This window comes from Amblyomma mixtum, chromosome 10 (assembly GCF_055824585.1).
Source record: "Amblyomma mixtum isolate Tamu chromosome 10, ASM5582458v1, whole genome shotgun sequence".
Taxonomy (NCBI): Eukaryota; Metazoa; Arthropoda; class Arachnida; order Ixodida; family Ixodidae; genus Amblyomma; species Amblyomma mixtum.
Genome location: NC_143021.1, coordinates 49,345,553 through 49,364,188, shown reverse-complemented (window position 1 = coordinate 49,364,188; position 18,636 = coordinate 49,345,553). Strand labels below are relative to the sequence as shown.

The following is an 18,636-nucleotide window of genomic DNA, read 5'->3' as shown; positions in this document are numbered from 1 at the left end:
CGGGGTCCGGGAGGAGAGTTTTCGGGCCAGCGCATGAACGCGCTCATTACCGGGGATCGAGGCATGCCCAGGGACCCACGACAGAGTAACCGTTCGGTCGAGAGAGGTGGCCGTGGTAAGAATACGGTGTGTTGCTGGCGTCGCCACGCCCTTTAGGTAGTGGTGATACGTGGCCTGGGAATGTGTGCAAATTTCGGTTACGTTTTTATCAATGGTGGAGTGGGCCAGAGCAAGTGCGATGGCGGCTCCTTCCGCCTCTGCAGGAGAATTAGTTTGGATAGTGGCGGCGGCCCTCACTGTGCCGTCTTCATAGGCTGCGACTGACGTAAAATATCCTGCTTGAGAATTTTGTGCCGCGTCGACGTAAAGGATATCGGAGCGGTTGCTGTATGGTTTGGTGTAAAAGCTCGCTCGTGCCTGCCGCCTACCGTGGTGGAGACTAGCACTCATACTGCTTGGTAGGGGCTTCTGATATATGTGATTCTGCGTGCTCAGAGAAATCATGTAAGGTGTAGGACTTGTTGGGGTGGGAATTGGTGGATTAAGACGTAGCTGTCGCAGAAGCCATTGTCCTGTTTCCGTGCGACTCAGGCGGACTAATAGGTTCGTGCGTTGAGCCTCTATTAACTCGATCACTGTATTGTGGGTACCAGTGGCCAGGAGATGTTTCGTGCTAACCGTCCGTGGAAGACGTAGGGCGGCGGTGACAGCCGTGCGTATTAGGATGTCTACCTGTTTTCTTTGCCGCTGAGTGAGTATGTGGTATGGCAGGTGGTATGTAATGCGGCTAATGATTAGTACGTTTGTCATATTCAGCGTCTCGCGTTCAGACGGCCCATGATTGCGTGCTGCCACGCGCCTGATAAGTGCAGCGACCTGTTTGGTCTGTCTTTGCAAGAGCTGAAGGGTGGCGGATGCATCGAACGTGTTGTTAATGAGAAGACCGAGAATCTTCACCTGAGGCACAATGGGCACTGGATTCCCGTACATGTTCAGTTCAACCGGGGGGTCACTGGGGAGGGGTTTCAGCTGCAGGAGTTCCGATTTATTTGGAGAGCAACGGAGGCCTGTGTTTGCTAAATGAATGGCGGTGATGTCTATGGCAGATTGCAGGATATCCTGGCTGCTCCAAGGGATCATCCCGTTGCCCAGAGGGTTATATCATCTGCGTATATGGCTGTGTGGAGCCCTCGGATTGCAGCAAGGGCCTTTGCCAGTGGCGCTAGGGCAATGTTGAAAAGTAAAGGTGATAGAACCGCCCCTTGTGGTGTACCCCGGTTAGGCAGGGGGATAGGCTGGGATGCAATATCCCCAAGGTGGAGTTCTGCCGTGCGTCCCTGAGGGAAGGCCCGAATATATTGCCATATGCGGGTGCCGCATAGTGTGATGAGTGCTCTTGCGATCGAATCCGCCGTTATTTCCTGAAGGGGCATCGCTTCAGGCCATCTCGTGGACCTGTCAATGCAGGTTAACAGGTAGCGGTGGTTCCCGCAGGGAGGAAGGAGACCGACAATATCGACGTGCAGATGGCTGAAGCGGGCGTCCGGAGACGGGAACGTGCCGAGCGTCGTCGCAGTGTGTCGATGCAATTTGCTTTGCTGATAGTTCAGGCAAGTGCGCGACCAGCGGCGAATGTCGACGTTGATGCGAGGTCAGACATAACGAGCCGTGACAAGGTGCTGTGTTGCGCGAATGCCAGTATGAGCCAAATAATGGAGGGCATCAAATACGGTTCGTCGGTATGGTGGAGGCACGTAGGGGCGAGGGCGACCGGATGATGTATCACAAACGAGGGGAACGGCGCAGTCAGGGAGCAAGACGTCCTCCAACACCAGAAAGATGTCGCGCGTGCGAAACCGTTGCAACTCGGCATCGGCTCGTTGAGCAGCAGCTATAGCCGTGAAGTCGATGATTGGCCGTCCATTGTCCGTCGCATTGACTTCAGCACAAGAAAGAGCGTGGGCAACTGCCGCTGACGTGACGAATGTCGCAGGTAAATTCGCAAATGTAGGCGAGCTGCCTGATTTCGCGAGGAGCGTAGGAGGTACTCCTGGATGCCAGCGTGGACGTCAGAGTTTTGTGGTCAGTGAGGATATGAAAGGTGCGTCTCTCGAGAAAATGTCGGAAGTGCTTCACGGCTGAATATATTGCTAGCAGCTCTCGGCCGAAGGTGCTGTAGCGGCTTTCATGAGGCGCAAGCTTCTTGGAAAAGAAGGCGATTGGCTGCCAAACAACAGCGACGAACTGTTGCAAGACCGCGCCAAAAGCAGTGTCCGATGCGTCAACCAAGACGGACTTGGGCGCGTCACATATAGGATGAACCAGGAGCGTCGCGCCTGCAATGGCTACTTTGATGCCGCTGAATGCGCGGTCACCGGCATCGGTCCAAGTAACAAGAGCAGTCGGCTTGCTGTGGTCCGAGAAAACGTCGTGGTGAGGCTGCAATATTGCACAGCAGCGAGGAATGAAGCGCCGATAATAGTTGGCGAGGCCAAGAAATTCGCGCAGTTGTCGGGTTGTGTTGGGCCGGGGAAATTTACTGATGGCGGTGACACGGGCCTCGGGGCGAATGCCATGGGCGTTGACGGGATGGCCGAGAAAGTCCAACTCTGCAACGCTGAACTCGCTTTTCGGTCCGTTGGCCACAAGACCAAAAAGGCTGAGTCTTGAGAGCACTTGACGCAGGTGGGGCTTGTAGGCCTCTGCCGTAGGGCTGAAGACGAGAATGTCGTCACGATAGGCAAAGCAGCCCGTCAAGCCGCGTAGGACTTGGTCAACGAAACGCTGAAAAGTCTGGGCCGCATTGCGGCCAAGATGTGGGCAGGGCTATCAGTTTGACGCCATGCAGCAAGATGTATATAGTTGTGACTGTGTGTCAATAAATCTTCAGTTGGAAGTAAGCGCTCGTGTTGTCCAAGTCTCTTTCTCTGTCCGTGTTTTTTGGCGCTAGTACGTGTTGGCATTGTGAAGACCGAAAGGCATCCTGGTATTCAAACATGCCAAAAGGTGTAATAACGGCGGTCTTCGGGATATCCGACGGCTCCAGAGGAATCTGATGATATGCCTTCACAAGAACGACTTTGCTGAAGATTGTGTAGCCATGTAGAGCAGATGTAAAATCTTGGATGTGGGGAATCGGGTAGCGGTCAGGAACTGCGGCCTTGTTCAGGGCCCGGAAATCGCCGCGCGGCCGCCAGTCGCCGATCTTTTTGGGGACAATGTGGAGGGGTGACGCCCAAGGACTGGAGGAGGGACGGATGAAACCAAGCTCTAGCATATGCTCAAATTCCTGTTTGGTGACAGCGAGGCGATCCGGTGCGAGGCGACGAGCGCGAGCATGCACGGGAGGCCCGGTCGTCACGGGAGGCCCGGTCGCCACGTTGTGAGCGACCGGCGCTTGAAGGAACGGGGACCGGAAGACATCTGGATGCTCGGCAAGTATGCTGGCCCAAGGGTCGGAAACGGTGCTGTGCGCCTGGAAGATCCGGAGTGGTGGAGCGCGGCAAGGGACGCCTTGGACGACTAGGCTTGTTTCTAAATACAGTATGCGGTTTTGCCGCATGTCAACTAGGAGCCTGTAGTGCCATAGAAAGTCGGCGCCGATGATTGGCGAGCGTACGTCCGCGATGACGAATACCCAGCGAAAGGTACGGCGGAGTTCGAGGTCAAGAGTTACCGACTTCTGGCCGTATGTCCGTATGGTGGATCCGTTGTCGGCGGTCAGAGGAGGAGAGTCTAAAGGACAGCGCCGCTCAGCCAACGTAGGCGGAAGAACACATATTTCGGCACCAATGCCGATGATGTAGCCGATATTCGTTACACGGTCGGTGACGTGGAAAGGGCGACTGGATTGCAGGCCGAGAACACCGGTCGCCTTCAGTGTTCGGCTGGACCATTTCTCGCGAAGGGGCAGGGCTGGCGGCAGTGGCGTGTGCGATAGCCGTAACGGCGGTAGAACAAGCAAAGGGTCGCCGAGGGCGGAGAACGATTGCCAGAAGCACTGGTGCTGGTACGGCGGGGTGGAGACGACGAATGCGGCCGGCGAGTACGAAGGGCTGCAAATTCACCTGTAAGCTGCGCCACCTGCCGGGCTAGCTCCTCATGAGTAGCAGTGAGACGGGTATATCAATCGTCAGGACCTGGGCTCGATAGCTGAGGGGTAGGAGGGCGATGAAGTGTTGCAACAGAGGGAAAGCCGACGTCCATGGTCTTATCCGCCAGCGTAGCCAGGGATTCCAGGGTCTGAGACGAAGACACGCTCAGGATCATCCGCACCTGCGGAGGAAGGCGCTGCAGGAAGAGTTCCCGCAGGACCGCGCTGTCGTGTGAAGTAGCCAAGTCTCCAGCCAGGGCGGTCATGCGACGCAACAGCTCGGTAGGTTTGCAATCTCCGAGCTCTTCTGAGGTAAGGAGCTGCTGCAGGCGACGCGGCTCCGTTTCAGTAGTTCTCTGGATGAGCATCGTTTTAAGGTGATCGTAAGGGCGATCGGCAGGCGGAGAGCGCAGGATGTCGCGAACAACCGCAGCGGTAGCAGGCGATAGCGCACCAATGACATGGTTGAACATGGTCACCTGTGACGTAATGCGGTGCCGGCGGAATAAGGCCTCGATGGTGGGGAACCAAATTTCCGAGTCCGATGACCAGAAGTCGGGGAGATTCAGGGCGGAGACCGCGGACTCATGAGGTGGCAGCGTGAGAGGCGACGGAGACGGTACAGGAATGGAGGGATCCATGATCAGGGCTTACGCGATGGAAGGGAGGCGGGGTCTCGAGCTCCGGGCAATGGTAGGCCTAGCGAAGCGGCTGATGCAAGCGCAGGGCATGAGCAGAGAACGAAGTCGCAAAGTCCGGAGTCACCAAATTTGTGGCGACGAATCGTAGACACCAGTCGTCGTCGGGTCTCCACAAATATACTCGGCTGGACGCGCTCAGCCAGACGGGAACGGAACAGCGCGCCGCCGGCCTTGCAGTTACGCAGCCACGAAATCCAGTCTGCGCGTGCTTTCCAGGCGTACTGGGACTGTCGTCGTCTTCTGCGGCCTTACCACGATGGCACGCTATAAGCCAGTAAAGGATTTTCACTTAAAACTAGGCATCGACGTGCTGTCGCGTATTACCCGCATACAAACAGTTTTTATTGCGAAAGCAATACTACTCCAAAACGGTCTTTCGCGTAGCCGCGGCCACTTGGCACGTTTGACCTTTAGAATGACCCCTGACGTCATACCATGTCTAGTGACGTCACAGCGAGACGTCATACCAGGAGCGAGAGACGGGCTACCAACTCGGCTCGTCGGGTAACGGCGGCCGCTTGGCACGGCGCGCCGCGCTCTTCCCACTAGACGCGCTGCATATGCAGTATAAAACACCTGCTTTCGCAAAAGGAGGTGGTGAAGCGATCGCGCCTTCGGCCGCTTATCTGTTTTTTCAGCAGCGTCCGCTTCGGCGGACGCGGTTGTTGTTGTTGCGACTGAGAGGATGAAAAGAAAATTGCACGGGCCTGTCTACTGGCTCGAGCCGAGCCACCACCGCTGCCACGTGCAGACAGAGGAGAGTTGAAAGATCAGAGGAAAGAGAGAAAGAAGAGAAAAAACGCGCGTCGCAGCAACAGCTGCGACGCGCGTCTTTTCTCTTCTTTCTCTATTTCTTCTGACCTCTTGATTCTCCTCTATCTGCACGCGGCAGCGGTGGTGGCTCGGCTTGAGCCAGTAGGCAGGCCCGTGCAACTTCCTTTTCATCCTTCTCTCAGTCACAACAACAACCCCTCTTCTTGGCCGATCCCCCTCTGTGGGTATGCGCCATCCCATGAGGTGAACAACAACAACAACAACAACCTACCAGGCTTAACCAAAGCTAAGCACCCGCCAAATTTTTTGTTGCGGAAGCAACACTACGCTAGGTGTGATCGATTTCGCGGAGCCCCGGAGAGCCCCATCTGCGCATGCACGAGGAGCGAGTGTGAGACAGTTACTGCGATATTTCCTTTCCTCAAATACAATTTTCATTTTGATCATCCTGGCTCCTCTTTCCCTTTCTTCTTTCACTTCGACTCCCTCCCTTCCTGTACGGTGCGGTTCAGGTGTCCACCGAGATGGCAGAGAATTACTGCGCCATTTCCTTTCCTCAAAAGCGGGGCGTTCAAAGAGCAAGGCATCGCGCTGAATTGGTGGTGGCGTTCTGTGGACTCCCTGGCAGCCCTAGAACACGCTGTCGTGTTCCACTGCTAAAGGCAAAGCTTAAGCGTCATTAATTAGCAGTTAATTAGAATTAGTGATTAATCAGTAATTAGCCATTAATTAATGATTTCTAATTGCATAGTAATAACTCATTAACTATGTGTGACAACAACCATGGGTGACGCCACAGAGGCAGTCAAAGTGGTGCGGAAAACACTTTCGCCTCTGAGCACTTTAGACGATCAAAGTGCCCCCATAGATGCCGCCCGCGCCGTTGCTTCCGCAATTCTACTCGGGATGGCCATTGGTCAAACAGCCAATTTTATGCGAAGCATATTAACGTAGGTTTCGGGCCTTCGCGCGACGCCCGGCGGTGGCCACCATTGACCTTGAAGTGAGATCACATGATGTGACGTCACGTGATGACGTCACACTGGCTGCAGATGGGGCCTCATATCGCGCCGTCGGACGTCGCCCGGCGGAGGCCTCCACGCTTCGGTTCGCGCCGTCGCGCGCGACGCGGCGGCGGCGCCACCATCGCTGCATCACGTGATATGTGACGTCACGCCAGGGATGAAGCGGCGCGCGCCCGCCGTCGCGTCAGTCTCTGTGCCCGCAATCGCGCCAGCGTCTTTGCGCCGGCGTGTATGCGGTCAAGATGCCTCCAAACGCTAAGGACGTTAATAATAGGAATGCAAAACGAATCAGTGGGGAAACAGTGTAGACTTGGTGTTGTGTAGAAATGCTCAAAGACAATAGAGAATAAGTGACGTGCAAACCAAGAGTCATGCATTTAAGGACCATAAGAGTGTGTTTGTCGGGCTGCAAAGAATAAAGTACGACGATTAACCGAAAACCACGTCTCCTTTACTTAGCCCCATCCACACTGAGGCAGCTGCTTAACATGCTTCGCATCCACTGGGCTTAACCTTGATAAGCCTCCAATTTTTGTAGAGCAGCTCAGCCGCACACTACGTGATATGCTTTCCATGTGTGTTGACGTAGAGCATCGAACTTGGGAGACCATTCTGCCGTACAAAACGTTTGCGTACAGCACCGCATGCAGGAGACAAGGCGAGTGACGCCCTTGTCTTCGGTCTTCGGTCGGCAGGTGACCACTCCGTTGGATGCTATGCTGCCCATTGACCACTACTGCGACGTTGACCTCGACGTAGACATCTTCGTTCAGTGGGCTGAGGAAGCGCGGCAACTGCCACGCCTGCGAATTAGCCGTCAACAGAACACTGACGCCGCTAGTTATAACCTCGGACGCCGCTTTGTCAGTTACGCGCCGAGCGACTTGCTGTGGCTTTGGGCACTGGTACGTCCCCGCGAACATTCTAAATATTTGCTGCGCAGATACTTGAGCGCTTACGAAGTACTGGGCCGCATTATTGATGTGGCGTATGCAGTTGATACCACCGCCATAGAAGCCATGCACATTGTTCGCATGAATCCTTACCACGACAGGCCACCTGGCTGAACTGTGGTTTACCGCAGCTATGTCCTACCTATTCGCTGCTTTTTCCCTCCTATCCGCGTCGGTCCGGTGCTGCAGAGAAGGGGGCTTTGATCGATAAACACCTTTGTAGACGAAGAAGTAGCACATGCACTTGTAGAAGCAGTTGTTTGCCTCTGGATCGCGCTTTTGGAACACTTTGGGACCACGTAGTTTTCCGGCTCTGCTTCAGTGGTTCTTTTTCGCGTTGTACGTCACATATACTACTAGCCACGACTGTCTGCCGATGTCGCACGGTACGTCAAAAGGTGCCGCGAGTTTCAAGAGTGAAAGACGGTGCACATCGGGCCTGCTGGACTACTGAAGAAACCCCTTTCAACACATTCGAATGAATCGGCTCGGCGCTTTTCAAACGTCGTTTTTGCAACAAGTGGACCACCGCGGAGAACGAGTAATTGGGTCGCTACGGCGAAGTAAAAGCCCTAGCGAGTGCACCTGCGACGGAGGCCACAAAATTTTGCGTCGAGCAGACTTTTCTGCCCCCCGGCGCACCAGAAGTTCACAGACAGGAAAGAGCATTTTCTCCGGTGCTTATACAAGCTAATCTGAGCTGTAGCTACACAAACTACCGGCGAACTACTTTATATTATACCCTGCGTAGACAAACGAACTTACGGAGTGTCTGAACAAAACAATCGCTGACATGCCATGTATGTGGACGCCGAGCACAAGACATGGGATGCCATCCTTCCTTACATGTTCTATGCGTACAACGCCGCTATTCAGGAGACCACCAAGATGATATCGTTAGACTAGTTCACGGCAGGAAGGCTACCACCACGCTCGACGCCGTGCTCCAGAAAATCGCCAATGAAGACAACATCGACGCCGGATGTCTTTCGCAGCCACGGATCAAGCACTGTAGTGGACGTCAGGACGGCGCGAAAGGAACAAGGACGAGAAAGGCACGAGAACACAACAGGACAGGCGCCATGACAGGACAGGGCAGGTGCTCTTGTGCCTTCGTTCCTTTCGCGCCGTCCTGACACCAACTACATCTGCGAACCAACTAGCCCAAGCCAAAGTACTTCTTGGATAAAGGACCAACAGCATACAGACACCCGGCACTGCACTCTACGCTGTCGCCGCGCGAAATACAAACCCGATGACTGCGTGTGTTTGTGGACACCCATTGGTCGCCACGGACAAAGTGAAAACCTGGGCCCCTACAATGATCTTCATCGAAACATAGAACTTGACTACGAGGTCGTCCCTGATGGAGCTACAGCACTTCTGCGGCGCCATTCCCACCCGCAAGTTGTGCATGCTTTGCGCCTGAAGCTGATCCCGGCCGCAGCGGTTGAATTTCTATGAAGGAGAAATTCTAGAGGCCCGTGTACTGTGCGATGTCAGTGCACGTTAAAGAACCCCAGGTGGTCGAAATTTCCGGAGCCCTTCACTACGGTGTCTCTCATAGCCTCAGTCGCTTTGGGACTTTAAACCCCATAAACCAAACCAAACCAAAGCTTTTTATAGACGCTAGTGGATGCCTGTGTTAGCATTCTCAGTTCTTATTTTTCGCTTCCTTATGTTTATTTTTGGATTCCTTTTTTTGTTGTTGCAAAGCATTGAGCTGATGCTTCTTGGAGAGGGGATATTGCCGCGAATCTTTTGACTGTTCGTTCACGCTCAATGCCACTGAAAATTGGCTGTATAATTTTGTTTGTGACTTTAAATGCGACCAAACTTATCTGAAATGACTGCAGCAACGCGTAACTGCTTGCACATCATTGCAGATTCATGCAGTCGATTTGACGCGTTATCCTTGCCAGCTTTGAATTGAGTGTGGCCGGAGTGGAACGCATGCTGCTCGACGAACGCCGAGCAGGCATGTTCCTAGAGCCGACGCCGAGGTGTTCATTTTTGTGGCGGCAAGTATGGCGATAATGTTTTTTTTAATTTTACGCCATTATGCTCGGTCATTGTCCACGACGTTTTCACCACTACGTGACACTATCGTGTAGCTTTTCAGTTCATAACGAAGGATGCTAATCAGACGAAGTTGTACTGGATGTCCTTCCCAGTTTGCTCGTGTTCTCTTCGGTGCTTTTTGTTACTAAAAGCGCAGTCAAATCTCATCGAATTCGCAACCACCGCGGTGAGAACCTCCCACTCTAAAAGGTGAAACGGTGTATTATTTTTGGCTAAAATTTTCTCCCGTTGCATTCGTAAGAATTCGTATTTTTGCAAATAAAAATATGCTCTCAGATCTCGTTCTGAATCGTAAGTATTCCGTTTTTTTTTTTGGGGGGGGGGGGGGGTGGAGGCAGTAAAATGCTCCCCAAGATGGAAACATGGCCATGGTGGTGTGTCAGCATCGTTAGGGCGCGAAAGTTCAGCGCCTTGTCTGTGTACTTGTTTAGTCCTCGTCTTTTTCGCTGTAATGACACTACTTCCCGATCTGCTCGCGTTGTCAACTCCAAGCTCTTTAAATTTTGGGGGGTGAACATATTAGGCATTTCCAATGGAGTGCATCAAACCTCGATTAGGAAGTGCGCTAGGGGACGGATCGTTCTCTCTCATTTCGGTTGATTCGTGTTGAATGTGTTGGTGTTAAGAGATCGCAGATCTTAGGATTATCTCGTACCCAATCACCCTATTATTCCGGCGATTGGTTCATACCGCAGGCTGAAGGGGCACCGCTGGTGAGCGGGGAGAGCACTGTGTCTTCTCCGAAGGCAGAAGCGACCCGAGCTTACGCCGGGCACAGCTGCGCGGATTAATCCGGAAGTCGCTACCGATACGCGATTTGCCCTGACCGGTTATTAGTCCCCACGTGCCAGGCACTTCGACGCCGACGCTCACATTTGTAATCTTCAACTATCTTAATCTATGCGTGCCGCCTCACTACAAGCTCCGGAATTTCGCCTATGCCGATGCCAGTGGCTGGGATACCTACGCTACGCCGAGAAATGCTGCTTTATGGTTCGAATTCTAAACCAGCACTTAAGTCGCCTTAGCAGCGTTTCTCGCAGCTAGATCAACAAATATAGTTCCCGTGTGCGTGGATATCGATTACTTGTACAAAATCCGCAATATCCATGCGTAAAGAAGCTTCATTTTATTCTTGATCCTTCCCATGGCCTGAACAATTATTCATCAATGAGACCGTCGCAGACACCGTGCACACGCCATAGGTCATCCCTAAAAAGGGCTAACTGGTCCTGGTTCACATCATGTTGGCAATGTTGATGTTGCAGTGAAATTCCTGCACTGCTGCTTTGCATGCCGTGTTGACTTCTATAAACTAAATTGGCTTTGCTCGCACTTCTGATAGGGTGACAACGATCTAATTGCAAAGCGTTGTGCACCCTTGTCTACGAATATTTTCGGTCACTGACTATAGCCGAAGCTAACGGCATCTGGGAAGAGACTGCTGATTGTGCCAAGTGCCCTCCAGAAAGCAATGTGGGGCGTTGCTCGACCATTCTAGAAAACTTCTCGCCATGAATTGAGAGGTCCTCACTTGACCTTTTTTTTGTCAACCCAACCGCCCAAAGAAGTGTCTTCGGGGTTTCGTCTTTAAATGAACAGTTCAGTCACTTCATTCGCCAGTCACTTCAAACCCATCCTACCATGCAAATATCGCCCATCTCTGCCCGGGGCGCGATAGGCGCTCGACTGAGCATTCAAGAGCAATAAGGAGGCCCGTCGTCTCGCTGCCGGGCACTCTTTCAACGGTTTTACGGCCGCGCAGGATCAACCGCAAGATCTACGCGTACGAGGCCTCCCAGCAAAAGATCCGAATGGAGACGCCCTACGTCGAAGTGGCGCAGCCAGGTGAGAGCATGGGTTTGCTTTCTAGTCTAATTCACCTACTAATGCCGTTAGCCCTGGCTTGAGAAACATTTCAGGCAGGGAAATGCAAGAAAATTAAAGTACTCTACAGGGGCTGTACCCTCTTGAAACAGCAGGTTTATATCTAGGAGATGGTTTTGGATTGCCTTATGAGGTTTTACTTCCCAAAACGACTCAGGCTATGAGGGACGCCGTAGGGAAGGGCTTCGGAAATTTCGACCACCTGGGATTGTTCAACGTGCACTAACAAGGTACAGTACACGGGCCTCTATTGATTGTAAAACATTTTATTCGCCGGGAAGAGCTTGGCAAGAGGTCGCGTTAAGTGGTCGAGAGTACATAGCCCTCGACGACTTTGTCAGCCCACTCCACCGCCAAAACTTGCGTTCTGGGGTCAGAGCTAGCCAGTACGGTCTCCCACCGCTCGAGAGAAGGAGCTGTAACTAGATCACCCGGAGGTGGCTCTATTTTGCAGTCCCACAGGATGTGATCGTAGGTAGCACGTTGGCCACAGTGTTTGCAGTTTGGGTTGTAAAGATCTGGATAAATGTGCGCGAGGAGTGATGGGGTGCGTATCGATCTCGTCTGTAGACGACGCCACGTAACCTCTTTTTCTTTAGTAAGTCTTTTGTCTGGAAGGGGGAAAATTCTCCTCTCTAATTTAAAATGATTGGTGACGGGCCTCTAAAAGTTCGCCTCCATCACAATTCGACCGCCGCGCCATACACTGTAACTGAATGAAGTGCCTAGAAAACGAAGAAATAAAGCTGATGAAAAGGGCACTGTAAACTATATTTTCAAGAAGGCGTTGGAAAAGTCTTGTGAACACTTGATGACCAGTGTCTATATTATAGACTTATAGACCAGTGTCTATATCGCCTATTTTATCTAAGGGCTTGAAAAATCAATACATTTACGACTTTCCAATTTTCTTGAAAAATACAACGTGATAACTCCAAGACAGTTTGGATTTAGACCCAAGTCCTCTACTGAAATGGCTCTCCTGAAGCAAAAATAAATAATCCTAAATAACATTGAATGTAAACAAATAACCCTTGGAATATACTTAGACTTCTCCAAAGCCTTCGATAGGATTCATCACGAAACTCTTCTTCTGAAACTTTCTGCATACGGTGTCCGGAACAAAGTACTGTCTCTTATCACCAGCTATTTAACTGACCGATATCAGTACGTTTCTATAGATAATCATCGCTCTACTTATAATGAAATAATGCATGGTGTACCTCAAGAAAGTATCCTTGGTCGCTTATTATTTAATGTATATATTAATGATTTAGTACAGATTGACTCCGAAACAGAATACGTAATTTACTCTGGCGACAGTACTTTATTTCTGTCCGGCACCAACGCGAATGATAGAGTAGAAGAGGCTAACAGTGTGTTGGGTAAACTTAACTCACGGTCTGAAAAAAATTCCCTACTAATAAACACACGGAAAACAAAGGCGATATTTTTTAGAGCTAAAAATGTCAAATGGGCTGTACATACAGATTTAGTATTGGGTGGTAATATGATAGAAATAACTAATGTTGTAAAAACACTTGGCGTTCACTTCAATGAATTTATGTTATGGGACTACCACATCGAGCAAATGGAGAGTAAGCTAGCTCGCGTTGTCGGCATACTCAGAAGGTTAAAGTGCATGATACCTACTAGGACAAAACTTGTTATTTACCATGCCCTCTTTGACTCTCACGTTAAATATTGTCATTTGGTTTGGGGTACAACGACGCAAACTAATATTCAGAAGGTTTTAACATTACAAAAAAATGCAGTCAGAGCAATTGCGGGTGCTACATACTTAGCACATACGAGTGCTCTATTTGCAAAATACTGCATTATGGATGCAAGGGTTATTCATCAGTACCGTGTAATTCAGCAGTACAAATCTCAGGTACATAGTGACACCACATTTTTTGCTGACCTTGCGAATCTACGGGAAAATACCGCTGTTCACAACACACGGCACTATGAATATTGGTATGCACCTTGTCCACGCACAAATTACGGTTTTCAAACTCTTAGGTATGTGTTACCGTCTTTCCTCAATAGAAACACTTTCACTAATCTATCCATTCTTTCGGTTTCATATAACGCTGTCAGAAATATGTTCTTACAAAAGAACGAATAATATCCAACTGTATAATAAACAAAGTATCCATGTGCTGCGATTAAACTATCATTTGCGTGGGTGTAACAGTACAGAGACTATTCTGGTGATCTGTTATGAAGATATTGTACATATTTGTTATTTTATGCATTCTCTTATTGTTTTATTGCTGTCTGTCATCGCCGTGCCAAGCCGCTACGGGAGATGGGAGCCTTGTCAAGCCGCGTGCGCAGCTTTTTTTCCTTTCTCCTCAGCCATTGTACATGACTGAAATAAACGCACTAAACTGAACTGAACTGAACAATATTTTCCAAGGGCAAGTGCATTGGTTTGAGTAAGCTGGTTGTACAAAAGATATCATGGTGTTAGTAGCCGATGGTATCCTTAAGCATCATTCTTGAGGTGAAACGCTGCCCGATAAGTATGCAGAAACATAAGTGGTGTGAAATTTTTTACTCATATGGACAAGATTTTACATAATCTGAAGAAACAGTGGCCGGACAAAGGATGGAAAATGAGGTGCTCGTTGTGACCAACATATCAGACAGCCGCCAATCACCGTAAGCAAGGAAAGCACATGGGGAGTGTCTCTACCACATTATTGCTTTAAATTTGTGTTTTAAGTCCTCCAGAAATGGTAGCAAGTTCATATTATTCCCTAAAGATAATTGATTAGAACCTGAATAATTCGGTAGAACAAAAGAAGAAATCTAAAAAAATAGGCATAGACAAAATGAAAACTACAGAGAATGTTATTTACTACACTGGATTCAGTGAGAAAGCAAGGATTTGTGCTACGCAGAAGACGACGATGAGCGGCCAGTACTACGAGAGCGGTCGCGATAGGCTAGCTTCCTGGACATGCACTAGGCGATTTTCCATGCTGTGAACCTCCGGATTAGTGCCATGTAGAAAACGTACCAGGGCGGGCAGTGCACCGGAATAGAGCGCGCGCAAAAGGCCAGCTACTCGGACATACACAAGACACTTTTGATAGCCTCTGAACCTCCAGATTGGGGCCAAACAGGAGACAACAAAGTACGGGCAGTGCCACGGAATGGAGCGCTCGCGCTAGGCCAGCTTCTCGAACATACACTACATGGTTTGGCTAGGCCACGAACCTCCGGGTTTCTGCCACATAGACGACGGCCAAGAGCGCTGCAATGCCACGGAACGGCACGCACGCGCTTGGCCAGCTTCGCGGACACTCACTAGATGATTTTTACCACGGAGCGAAACTGTCAAGTGCCACATAGGAGACAACCAAGTGCGGGCAGTGAAGTGGAATGGAGCGCTCGCTCTCGGCCAGCTTCTCGGACACTCACTAGACGATGTTTTGCTAGGCTGTGAACGTACAGATTAGTGCCACACAGAAGGCGACCGCGAGCAGGCAGTGCCGCGGAACGGAGCGCTACCCTAGGCCAAATTCTTGGATACTAACTAGACGATATTGTTAGGCCGTGAACCTCTAGATTGGGGCCACACAGGAGACAACAAAGTACGGGCAGTGCCACGGAATGGAGCGCTCGCTCTATGCCAGCTTCTCGGGCACTCATTAGTTGATTTTACTAGGCTGTGAAGCTCCATTTATTGCCCCATAGACGACAAATAGCGGTCTGTGCCGCAGAATGGATCACTCGTGCTATGCCAGGTTCTCGGACATACACTACATGATATTGCTAACTTGTGAACGCCTCCATCAGTGCCACACAGACGGCAACTAAGAGGGTCAATAACTGGGAAAGGTGCGGTCTCGCTAGACCAGCTTCTCTGATAAACACTAGATGACTTTGCTAGGCTCTTAACCTTCGGAATCGCGCCACGTGCGGGAAGGGCGGCAAAATGGAGTACTCGCTAGAGGAGCTTCTCGGACATACGCTAGACGGTATTGCTAGGCTGTGGGTGTCACATTCACGGCGTCAAAAAGCGGGCATTGTCGGGTAATGGAACACTCGCGCTAGGCCAGCTTCTCTTACCCACACTAGACGATTTGGCAAGGCTATGAATGTCCGGATTACTACCACACAGAGGACAGCGAAGAGCGGCGAGTGCCTCGAAACGGAGCGCTCGCGCTAGGCCAGGTTCTCCAACACTCATTAGACGATTTTGCCAGGCTATCAGCCTCCAGATTTGTGCCACAGAGACGGCGACCAAGAGCGGGCAGTGCCGCGAAAGGGAGCGCTCGCGCTAGTCCAGCTTCTCTGACGTACACTAGATGATTTTCCAGGCTTTGATTCCCGTGTTTGTGCCACATAGAGGAGAACCAAGAAAAGGCAGTGCCACATAATGGAGCGCTCGGGCTAGAGCAGCTTCTCGGACATACACTGGACGATTTTCTAGGCTGTAAACCTCCGCCTTAATGCCCTACAGAAGACAACCAAAACTGGGGAGTGCCACAGAACGTAGTGCTCGCGCTAAGCCAGCTTCTCGGACATACACTAAACGATTCGAGCTGGGCTGTGAGCTCCGGATGTGTGCCATAGAAAACGACCAACAGCAGGCAGTGCCGCGAAACGGAGCGCTTACGCTAGGCCAGCTTCTCGGGCGTACACTAGACATTTCTGCTGAACTTGGGTTTAGTGCCACATGGACGACGGCCAAGAGCGGGCAGTGCCACCGAACGGAGCGCTCGCTCTAGGCCAGTGTTAAGATCGGCGAACACGGACCTGGGAGTAATTCCTAAGAAACTTCAGTCATCATGGAACAAAGGTCCGGGCGGGACTGGCGACGGCAGCAGCAGCGGTGGAAGCAGCGGTGATGGCGGCGGCGTCAGGTGGCCGAGTCTGCCCTCGCGTCGCCGGTCGGAGCGATGCTGTGAAAGGTCAAGCTGCTGCTTTTACTTGAAAGACGGCTCCGACATTGACAGAGGTCCCTCGTTTCGGACATCAGACGGAGGAGTACAAGGCCTTTCATTCACCTCCTGGGAAGCCGAGTGCAATTCCTTTCCCACAGACGCACAGATCTTAATGCAGTGCTGAAGTCTACACGGCAGCCTTCGATGACCAGTCATTTCCGCTGTCTGCCAGCTGGGAAACGGCATGCCATTCCTTCTCTGCGGAGGCGCCGAACTTGCCACGGAGGTGAATTCGACGCGACAGTGCTCGATGACTCGTTTTTTTCCTTTCCATCTACCGAGCGGTCACAGAACTTCAGCATCCGTCCGTGACGTGGGTGGTGCAGCCAGTGCCCACAACTGCCCACCTGACTGGATGTCGGTTGCCGAGCTTTATTGTCCGAGACGCTCCTTTCTGGACTACAAATGTGAACAAATAAGCCTGCAGTACAGTTTCCTCCTTAACGGAGGTCGACACCGTCCTTCGGAGCCGTGACCTGCGGTGCTTAACGAGTCAGACAGACCAAGGGAGCCTCCGTCTCCATCAGTGGTTGGCAGCAGCTGGGACGGACTTTGCGGCATAGTGCTTTCTCCACGGGTGAGTGTTTTAGATTTTGCTATGGTATTCGCGACACGTCAAATTTTAAGAGAATAATCTTCAACCGCTGGGAATCAAGGGTTTGTCACTCGAGGTGGGTTAAGCTCATGGCATTTTTAAGAGAGCAGAGCCAAAGGAGAGAAAGCGTTGTCATGTACCTAATGAAAGCCGGACTTGCTTTTGATATGCGAGGAACTCTCAGTACAAGAGCAGGACAAAATAACAAAACTTTAGCTATTCAAGGCCATTGTTAAGCATGTCGACAGTAGGGGCCAGCATGTGGATACGTGGAACTTGGTACGGGAGGGTAAAGAGAAATCCGACCACGAGGAAAAAGCACTTAAGGAGGAAGCCAATCGGGAGGAAAAAGCACGTAAGGGGAAGGTGATCGGAAGTCGGAAAAGGAGTAGGATTGGTACCAGTTTTAGGCTGAAAATGAGAAAAGGTAAATAAAGCGACTGGAACTTGAAAACGAAATACAAAAAATGGCGGTAGTGCTAGAGCCGGAACTCCCGAAAGAGCAAGCGATGCAGATGAAGCAGGCTAGGAGATAGACCTGGCAAAATCTGTGACCGTAGCCGGGTTGTCAGTTTTCGACACCACAAGGGAAATGGCAGAGAAAGTTTCCGACCAGTACGGCGATCAAAGGAAAGTCCCAGAATCTGATGACGTGTCCGGTGTTGCTAAGAAGCAATGCTAAGAGAGAGAATTCAAAGGTAGCCTCTAAGCGACACGAGTGCGAGAATATTTTTCTGAGTGAGATAGCAGGGGCAACGGACACCTTTGTCGGGATTGTTCAGAGCGGGACCCTTTCAGTACAGTCGACACAGGCGTTTAACCAGGAGAGCCGCGAAGAGGCATATTTTTCTATCTGAATAGGTTTGCACATCTAAACAATAGACAGCCCTTTAGCGAGCAGCAACCGCGATAAGTGCGACTTGAGGTGTCACCTTGGCACGCGTGACAAAGCAGTCGCAGAGGCCACCCTTGCAATGCTGGCACAAGAAGAATGCGAGGCTGGCGAGCAAAAGGATAGCCGTAAAAGCCAGGCTTGCAGAGAAGAGAGGGATTCAGTTGTAGCTGAACGGTGCAGTGTAGAGAATAGCGCTTAGAGGGACAGTCAAGGTGTAGAGAGCAACCCCCAAAGGATTGAGCGGGGGAACTCGGTCGCAGTTGGGAGCCCGTCTGCCAGCTGCGTGCAGCTGACGCTCGGCTGCGAAGGCAAAGAGGCAAGTTTTGATTAGGTGGAAAGTTCCCGAGGTCTGACCGAAAAACTAGTGGTAGCTGGTGGTGACAAGGAGACGCACGCGAAGCAGTCCAGGCGGGGACAAAGGAAACCGGCAACGACCAAGGAAGAACGAATCAAATTTGAAGCCCTAAATTCAGTGGCGCGGACAGCTGCTGGTGTTAGCAAAGAAAGGAATGCGGTAGAAGGAAAGGCGAAACCTCCCCGAGCTGCACCCAGTAAACTCATGGCTGCAGTTACTGGTCAAGCGGCACGCGCATGGGCATAAAGATGACCGCAGTACCGGAAAGGGAAGAGCGCGTCTTCTTATAACTTAGAAGGCTATTCTGACATT

General features: G+C 51.2%; 1 protein-coding gene across 1 annotated transcript in view; it reads left to right on the top strand.

Annotated features, from left to right (window-relative positions):
• The window catches only part of LOC149325737 (testis-specific serine/threonine-protein kinase 3-like), a 203,828-nt gene that overhangs the window by 85,307 nt on the left and 99,885 nt on the right, over positions 1-18,636 (top strand). The window contains exon 6 of the mRNA XM_089562739.1: positions 11,394-11,476. Within this exon, the coding sequence (XP_089418865.1) occupies positions 11,394-11,476 (83 nt within the window). The remainder of the gene's footprint in view (positions 1-11,393; positions 11,477-18,636) is intronic.